The following is an 8832-nucleotide window of genomic DNA, read 5'->3' on the forward strand; positions in this document are numbered from 1 at the left end:
AACTTGCATACAGATAAATGGATATGCTCGCTTCAGTGCATACACTAAAAATGGAACCATACAGATAAATGGGCAAATCTTAAGTATCAGGTGCATGAGTTTTCACATACGCAAACAACCACAAAACCAAAACCCGGATCAAGATATGAACAATTTCAGCACCACAGAGGGTTCCTTGGGAGAGTTTTGAGCAAGGGAGGGTCAGAGTCACCCCTATTTAAAGGCAGATGGTGGGGGAGCCTGGGTAGCTCAGTGGGTTGAGTCTCTGCCTTTGGCTCAGGTTATGATCTCATGATCTCATGATCTCAGGGTCCTGAGATCGAGCCCTGCATGGGGCTCTCTGCTCAGCAGGGAGCCTGCTTCCCCCTCTCTCTCTGCCTGCCTCTCTACCTACATGTGATCTCTTTCTCTCTGTCAAATAAATAAAATAAAATCTTAAAAAAATAAAGGCAGTTAGTGATAGAGGTAGCTGTAGGTTCCATAGAAACCCAGAAAATGCACTTAACCTGTCCTGGAAGGATAGGGATTTTGTCCCTATTAGGTAACATCTGGGTGCAGTCTTGAAATATGAGTAAAGTTTGTTACATTGAGCAGGGACCAAAGGAGGGTGTCATGGGCAGAGAGAATAGTGTGTGTGTGTGTGTGTGTGTGTGTGTGTGTGTGTGTGTGTGTGAAGACCAATTGGTGGGAAAGCACCTCTGTGGGCAGAGAGCCATAGAAACCACCATGCTGCTGGGATTAAAAGAAAAGAGGAGGATTGGGGCAAGGAGGATTGGGAAGAGAGCTTCTGAGCCTGCATGGGGGATGAATATGAAAGGAGGCAGGAGGTGGGGAAAAGGCTGGGGCTTGGTCCAGGTGGGAGAGGATGAGGCTTGAGCTGAGCTGGGCATGTGGCTGGGAAGAAGAGGAAGGGCAGAGAGAGGCAGGGCAGGGAGGAGAGAGCCAGAGACTGATGGCTGTGAAGGAGGGTGCTGAAGGAAGGGGCAAGGACAGCACGTCGATCTGACCCAGTGACTGGTTCCAAAATGGGAACCCATGAGAAGGAGTAGGTTTGGGGGAACACCAAGCTCATATGAGATGGGGTGAATGTCAGTGTTCCAATAAGTGGCCAGATTTCTGAGGCTTGAGCCCACAGTCTGGAGATGGGGTTCTGCCTGTTGGGAATTGCTGAGATTTCCCGGGGAGAGGTGAGTAGAGTGGAGGAGGAAGGGCTTCCAGGCACCATTTTATGAAAAGTCTCGAACATACAGAAGACATCTAGGGAGGAAATATGGGAGGAGTTCAGGCAAAGACCCAGCTAGCAGGCCCTCCAGCCAAAAGCCAATGAAGCTCCTCACGAGGTTGTTGTGAGCCTGGCTCAGAGAGCCAAGAGGAGTGCAAGATTTAGACGGGGGCCTGGCATCTGGTAACTGCTCCTAACTTTACTCCCATTTCTCCAGGAGAGTAATGGCAAGGTCTAGACTAGAAGTCACACAGATCTGCGTTCCAGTTACCCTTTTGTCCTTTACTGGCGCCGGCAACTTGGGGAAATTACTCTTGACTTTCAGAGTCTTATGAAATTTGGTCAACTCCAGATGGTGTTGAGGAATAGAGTTATTCCTTCATGATTCAGTATTTCTGAGTGAGAGAAGCAGGCCCACCCCTACAGCCTAAGGGCCAATTAGGGCGCGGTCCGCCTCCCAGACAGACAACCCACACGAGGGCTTGCCACTCACCCAGCGCCAGCCCCGCCCCCTTCCCGCGAGCCCACGCGCCCAGCCCCGCCCTCTTCTCTAGACGAATCAGCGTTCGATCCGCACGAGCCGCGCCCAGGGCGCGCTCTTTGGAGCCCTCTGCGTACCCCTCGGAGCGGGTTGCCATGGTCACCATTGAGCTTTGGGACTGAAGGCCTGGCGGGAGCAGCCAGTGAGCGAGACAGAGAGAAAAGGAGACGGATTCTGATTGGCTGCTGCTTCGCTTCACCAGCGCCTCAGCCCTGTGCCTCGGGGAGCCTGACGCCTGGTCCCCTCTGTCCTCTCCTCCCGCCCCAGCGGTCTCCTGGGACGGGCGCAGCCAAAACCCTGAACAAACTTCTGGAGGCTGCTGCTAGAGGGGCGGAAACCCTTTTCTAATAAACGCGTTTTGCTTCGCGGGCACTGGGTTGAAGTTGTCTCATGGTGTATCTCGGTTAATCCTCAAATGAAGGAAAAAAGGATCAGAGGTTAAGCAGCCCTTCCCAATACCACACATCGAGGTCTGGGGGAACCTGGTCTTGAATTGTAGGTTCATCTCGCCCCAGAGGCAACCCCCGCCCCATCTTTCCACTGCGCCCAGGGCGAAGTTGGGAAGTGAGGAGAGAGCGGAAAAGGCGACTCTCGGAGAAAGAGCTGGAAGAGGGAGAGAGGGAAACGACGGAAGAAAGAAAAGATCTGAGGGAATCAGGCAGAGAAAAAAGAAAGCGATTAGGAATGGAAAGAAGAGTTTAAGAGGCAGAAAGAAGAGTAGAGAGAGGAGGCAGAGGATTAGGAAGCTGGGAGGGTGAGAAGATACAGAAGTGCAGAGACTCAGAGAGATGGCGAACAGACACCCAGAGAGGGACAGAGACCTAGAGAAGGGGACTGGGACTCAGGGAAACCAGAGACCTGGTAGGTTGCAGGGAACAAGAGAAGTGGAAATAAACCAGAGAGGAGGACGGAGACCCGCAAGTGGGGTGGGAACAGAGACGCGGGTGGGAAGGGGCGGAAGCCCAGAGCGAGAGGAAGAGACAGAGCTGGGGCATGGAGGGAGGCCAGAGCAGGGGGCAGAGAATAGGAGTGGACGGAGGGAAAGATGATTGGTGGGGGAGGAGGTGGGAAGAAAAGAGAGAGGGGACTGAGGAGATGAGATACACCGGAGTAGCGACGCAAGCCCCGCCCGCGTATCCCGCACGCACACCCGGGGCGCAGGAAGGAGACGCAGACCAGAGCGCACTGCGGGATCTTTATTCAATTCGGGCGGGCGCGGCGCTCAGGGCGCATCCAGCACCAGCAGCTTGTGCATGTACGAGTTCAGCCAGTGGCGGCGCTCGAGGGCGGCCAGCAGCCGCGCGCGCTCCCGGAAGGCCGCGTCGTCCGCCAGGGCCAGGCTCCGCCGCGACAGCTGGGTGGCGGTTCCCGCCCAGACCCGGCCCGGGGAACGGAGGCTGCGAGGAGACCAAAAGAGCCGGTTAGCGCGGGTCCCGGACCCCCGCCCGCCGCCACCTGTACCTCCCGCGGTCTAATTCGAAGCCCTGTCCCTGCACTGTGGAGTGGCTCGGCGTCTGTCCTCTGTCCCCCTGCCTTCCTCTGTACGGGTCTCTATTCACCGGGCTCGAAGCTCTCTGAGTAGAGACGGAGTCGATGCCTGTGTCCACCCCCAGCGCTCAGAGCCCGGCCTGATGCACACTAAGAACCCAGTAAACTTCGCTCAAGGAACGAATCGCTGCGGCTTCGGCTCCTCTCAAATCTCTCAACGCTTTTCTCAGAATCTTCTTGTACCTCTTCCTCGCGCCGATTCCCTGTCCCCACCACCTCTCTCCACCCCTGGTCTCCGTCCGCCTCTCGGTCCTCCTCCTCTCCATTCTCCTCTGCTCTGTGCCCCTTTCTCCTTGGGTCTGGTCCCACCTGTCTGAATCCCCGCCCCTCCCTGGGTGTCCCGGGCGCCGCGCGTACCTGAGGACCCCGGCTGGGGGCAGGGCGACTCCTGAGGCTGTGCGGTCGCCCCAGGGCACAAGCAGCAGGAGCAGCAACAGCAGCAGCCGCACCCGGGGGCTCCTGGACACCTGGCGGGTCTCCATCACCTGTGGAGAGACAGGGAAGAGCTCAGTGAGGCCCACGTCCTGGCCCAGAACCCCGGATCCCACCACCCACCCACCTCCTGCGCCTGTTTGCAGGGCCCGCTACCGCGCAGTGGGCTCGGACAACCAGGCAGCAGCCCCCTTATATCGCCTCCACAGCCCCCGCAGCGGGCAGTGACGCAGACCAGGGGGCTGGGGGCGCCGGGTCAGCTCCCCACCCCCCCCAGGCTCATTAGGAGCCGCCAGCGGTAATGAGGAGCCAGGAGTGGGGGCCCTGCCTCTGCCTTGGCAGCCACCAACTAATTGGGACCAGGAGCTGGGACCTGAGGGGAAGCAGGAGGGGGAGAGACAGACAGACAGAGAAGTGGACACAGGAGGTGTGTCAGAGGGATAAAAATAGAGACCGGCAGAGGGACCATCAGAGCAGAAGCCAGAGACACAGAGAGAGACAGGGAAAGCAACAGAGGGACTGATGGGGAGAAGCAGAGACACATAGATGAAGTAACCATAAGAGGGAAGGACAAAGAGAGTGACAGAGGGGAAGAAAGGGAGCAACAGAGGAGGAAGGAAAGAAGAAGGGGGCGGGGGGGGGGGGGGGGACAAAGAGCCAGCTGGAGATGGAGGGAAGGGGCTCCGGGGCTCCAAGAAAGCCATGAGATAGAAAGACAGCCAGCTAGCACAGGGATGCCCAGAGAGAAATCCAGGCAGCAGAGAACCAAAAAAATAGAGTCTGAGATGGAGGGGGAGAAAGGCAGCAGAAGGCGAAAGGTAATGGGGGTTGGGGGTGGGGTGAAGGCAGGTGAAGTGACAGGCAAATCTGCAAAGAGGGGAAAGACAGGCCAGGGCCCCCAGGCTACCCTGTGCATGAGGCTAAGCTAAGCCTTCCTGGGGAGGAGTCTGGGGGCATTGTGAAGGCCCAGTCCCCTCACACTGGCTCTTAAGAGGGTGCTCTCTGCACACTGGGGGGAGGTGAGCCAAGATTCAGAAGTCCTAAAGGGCAGTAGCGATCTCCATCCGTGATGGCAAGACATGGGACCCTGGACTCTTATTTCCCCAGAGAGGAGAGGCCTGGGAGCCTGGATTCCTGGATCTGTGGGGAGACAGCTGGAGGCCCAGACTCCTGGGTCTTCAAGTAAGACCCAGTGTTCTAGACTTGGGTTTTCATGTAGGAGATGGCAGATGTCCTGGATCCCTGGTTTCTTTATTTTTTTTTTTCTTTTTGATTTTATTTTTAAGATTTTATTTATTTGACAGCACAAGCAAGACTCAGAGCTCAATCCCAGGGCCCTGGGATCATGACCCGAGCCAAAGGCAGATGCTTAACCGACTGAGCCACCCAGGCACCCCTGGACATCTGGTTTCAAAAAGAAGATAGCTTGGTTGGGCCATTTCCCTCCACCAGATGGATGATCCAATCCCAACTCCCTTCCCTGTTCCAGAGATGATATTCTTTATCTCTGTCCCTTTAAGAGCACAAGGCTGTAGCCAGGCTCCCAGGATCCCCAGAGATGGGGTCAGGTGCGTCACCTGTGTCCCTGGGACCCTACCTCCTGCTGCCCCTCCCGGAGCCATTCTGCAGCATTCACCGATCTCTGTGTCCAGCTCTGCTCATCTGCTGTTATCTTGGACCTCACTAAGCAGGTAAGAGACCCCAGGCCCCAAGTAATCGTGTCCTACTCAGGTATCTGGCACCCCCACCTCCACCTGAGCACACACCTAGGTGTCTGCCCCAGACCAGTCCTGAGAGTCTGGGATCTCAGCGCCATCCTCAATAAACAGAGTGACCAGAGTCCTGCCCCATCCAGAACCCTACACCCCTGTCTGCTGAGGGCCAAAGACTCGGAGTTTCCAGTCCCCTGGAGTTCAAGACACCTATCTCCTTTCTACCCTGTAATCCAGAACCCCTAATCTTGCTCCCTCAAAATTCTAGGCATCTGAAACTTCAGGGCTCTCCTCTCTAAGGAACTAGGAATTTAGACCCACAATGCCCATCCACCCTCTGGAAACTGGGGTGAACCCCCAGCAGCTTTCTCTCCCAGGTCCCAGGAGTCTCCCTCCTCCCTCAGATCCGGCCTGTCGGGGCCCCCAGCCCGCAGGCATTCCTTCTGAGCCTCCTCTAGTGTAAACAACTGTGTGGTGAAGGTGTCCGCGGAGCCATGGGAGAGGAAGGGAGGTCCCCTTGGAGGTCTACACCCTCTGAAATAGAAGTAGAGGAAGTCTGAGGCCTTGGTGAGGTCTGAGGTCCTTCCCAATTTTCCTGGGACCCCCTCAGGGAAACAGATCAGGAAATTAACTAGGACTCCCAAGAAGCCCCGCGCCTCCGTCTCCCTTAGCTACGGCAGCTACAGCCCCACAGCCTTCAGGGAGTTGCAGCTGGGTTCCTCTCCTTTCCTGGGCGCGGAGCTGGGAGGGATCTCGGCCCACCTGGGGGACGGGGCGTGGTCTCCGGGGTGGGCGTGGCCTCTGGGAGTGGGCCGGGGTTCCCGGCAGGCTTCCAACCTTACGCCCTTTGTTCTCGCTCCTCCGCAGCTATAGGCGTCTCCCAGAACTATGAAATCTCTCAGCCCGATCCTCTTCTTCCTCGTCTTCCTCCTCTCCCGGCTGGGTTCCAAGGCCGACCCTTCGGCCTCGCCACTTACAGGCTCCGACTTCCCTGAGATGGGCCACCCCTCTCAGACCTCCCCTCCTGCTTCTGAGAATGCCACTAGAGACCTGCCTAACCCAGACTCCCCTGCGACTGCTTACCCCGAGCCCTCCAAATCACCTCATGCAGTTTCCCCTGAGCCCTCCCGCCTTGACTTCACTGAGACTACCAACAATGACCTCCAAGAAACCCCACACCCAGAGTCTTCTGAGAACCCTAAATTTAACTCACCCAATACCTCAATAGCAGACTCCCTGGAGACTCCCAAAATTAACCACTCCGAAATGACAGATCCAGAACCTTCTGAGACCCCCAAACCTGACCCGACTGACAGTCCACACCCAGAATCCCCTGAGACGCTCAAACCCAATCCCTCCAAAACCCCATATCCAGAATTTCCTGAGACCCCAAGCCCTGACCCTACCCAAACTCCACACCAAGAATCCCCAGAGATTCCCACACTTAACTCCACTGATGTCTCACTTGCAGAAGTCCCTGAGACCCCACATCCTGACCCCACCAAGATTCTTCACCCCAAATCTCCAGAAACCCATAACCCTGACACCACCGAAACCCCAAACTCTGAATTCCTCCAGACCCTCCATCCCAACTCTACTGAGACCCCCCACCAAGAATCCCATGGAACTCACAACCCCAGCCTCACTGAAATGCCCCAAACAGAATCCCCTACACCCCAGTACCAAGATGCCACAGAGAACCCCATGACCTCTGACCCTGAGATCTCCACCAGTCCTCACCCAGAATCGACTACACCTTTCAAGGTCAAAGCTACTGACCTAAATGAGCTGCCCCTGAGTCCCAAACCAGAAACCCCTGCAGCGACCCAGCCTGAGTCCCTTAAATTGCCCGCCTCAGTTTCTCCTGGGAGAGTTGAGCTGAAGGCCTCCCAGAACTCTAGCCTGAAAGGGCCTGATGCCCTTCTTCCCTCAGCCCGGATTGAGGCCCCCCCTGCTCCTCTGGGTTCCCCCAGTCGGCCGGCCCCTGCCACTCCGCGGGCCCCCCAGCGGCGCAGCCGAGGTGAGAGAGTCAGCACTATCATCGTGGTGGAACGAGTGGAGGAGACCGGTGAGGGGCCAGGACCCGGACTTCTGGGTTGGAGGGAGGAGGGGGCTGGGGGTCGGGACTCCTGGGTCTGAGGGAGGGCGGCCTAGGGAACACCCCCCTCCGTCGCCCACCGCCCCCGCTCCTGAGTGCGAGGCAGGAGGAGGCCGAGGGATCGTCTGGGGATGTGAGGGTGGAGGGAGGCCGGGGCTCCTGGGTCTCTGGAAGTGGGGGCTGGGAGTTTAGATTGCTCAATCCTTGAACCCTGGTCCTTCAGGCGTGACCCTGGTGGGGCGCCCCCGGGGTGCGACGGGTGGGGCCCTCTGCCTCTTCCTCGCGGGGACCGGACTGCTGATCGGCATTTTCCTGCTGCTCTGGTGTCTCTACCGCCGGGCGGCTCGACACCGGCCCTTCGCACACCACCGGCTTCCAAACGACGGAGATGAACCTGGTGAGCGACCCTTACAGCGCCCCTCTCCTTAAATGACTGCATGTTTCTTTAACGCGGTTTCGCCTGGCACTTTAGGGCGCCCTGCCAAAACTCAGGTCCCCCAACCAAGGTCAAGAGAAGCCCTGACCCTTCCATGATTCTGCCCCCCAGTGCTCCTAAATTCCCGGCGACACGTCCAGCGCCTCTCCCAGTCCAGCTGGGAATTGCAACAGGCTGGGAGCCGCGGATCCCCACAAGCCCCGCCCCTTCCCCCCTCCCAGGGGAGCCCTGTATACCCCGCCCTCTCCACTGCAGGCCCCGCCCTGCTGCTCCGACGCCACGCCCCCTCTTCGATTCTGGGGGGCATCACCCTTTAATTTGAAAACCCAAGCCCAGAAAACAATCTGAATCCTCTTTCCCGCCTCCTCCTTGGCCAGCGGCGCAGCAGAGGGGACAGGACCCCTGTCTGCCTAGTGATGCCCTCTCCCCTTTGCTCCCACAGTTATGCATTTGGAAGCCCCGAAGGACCCCTACGACCTTTACTTTTATGCCCCGGATGCTTGGGTCCCTTCACACATCGCCACTAAACAGCCACCGCCCCCCCCCCCCCTGCCGCCCAAGCTGCCCCCGCCGCCCCGCGGGAACCGACCCCAGAGCCTGGAGCCGCTCTCCCCCGCCACACTCCCCAACAATTTCGTGTGAGCCCCACTCGCGTCCTGCCAGACCCGCGCCATCCCCGCACGGAGGAAGGACCCAGAGGTCCTTTCCTCCCGGCACGCTTTGCTGCATAGTAGTCCTCTCGGATAGGACGTTCAACACCGAGATGCTTTCGCTGTGACCGGAGAACACCGTCTGAGGCCGAATAAATCAAGTGTTCCCCTGACTAGACCCCTACTCTGGCCT

At 57.9% G+C, this 8832-nt stretch overlaps 2 protein-coding genes across 2 annotated transcripts; one reads left to right on the forward strand and one right to left on the reverse strand.

Annotated features, from left to right (window-relative positions):
• Positions 1–2985: 2985 nt before the first annotated feature.
• PTH2 (parathyroid hormone 2) lies at positions 2986–3793 on the reverse strand. Its single transcript, XM_032838862.1, has 2 exons — positions 3669–3793; positions 2986–3160 (listed from the first exon to the last, which is right to left on the reverse strand). Exons 1-2 carry the CDS (start codon positions 3791–3793, stop codon positions 2986–2988), a joined length of 300 nt encoding a protein of 99 aa, XP_032694753.1.
• A 1541-nt stretch (positions 3794–5334) lies between these two features.
• On the forward strand, positions 5335–8767 carry GFY (golgi associated olfactory signaling regulator). Its single transcript, XM_032839207.1, has 4 exons — positions 5335–5434; positions 6323–7523; positions 7777–7950; positions 8432–8767. The coding sequence occupies exons 2-4, from the start codon at positions 6344–6346 to the stop codon at positions 8629–8631; spliced, it is 1554 nt and encodes a 517-aa protein (XP_032695098.1). The 5' UTR covers positions 5335–5434; positions 6323–6343; the 3' UTR covers positions 8632–8767.
• The last annotated feature ends 65 nt before the right edge of the window (positions 8768–8832 follow it).

The sequence above is a fragment of the Lontra canadensis genome, unplaced genomic scaffold (genome assembly GCF_010015895.1).
Source record: "Lontra canadensis isolate GAN:19392208 unplaced genomic scaffold, GSC_riverotter_1.0 scaffold107, whole genome shotgun sequence".
Classification (NCBI taxonomy): Eukaryota; Metazoa; Chordata; class Mammalia; order Carnivora; family Mustelidae; genus Lontra; species Lontra canadensis.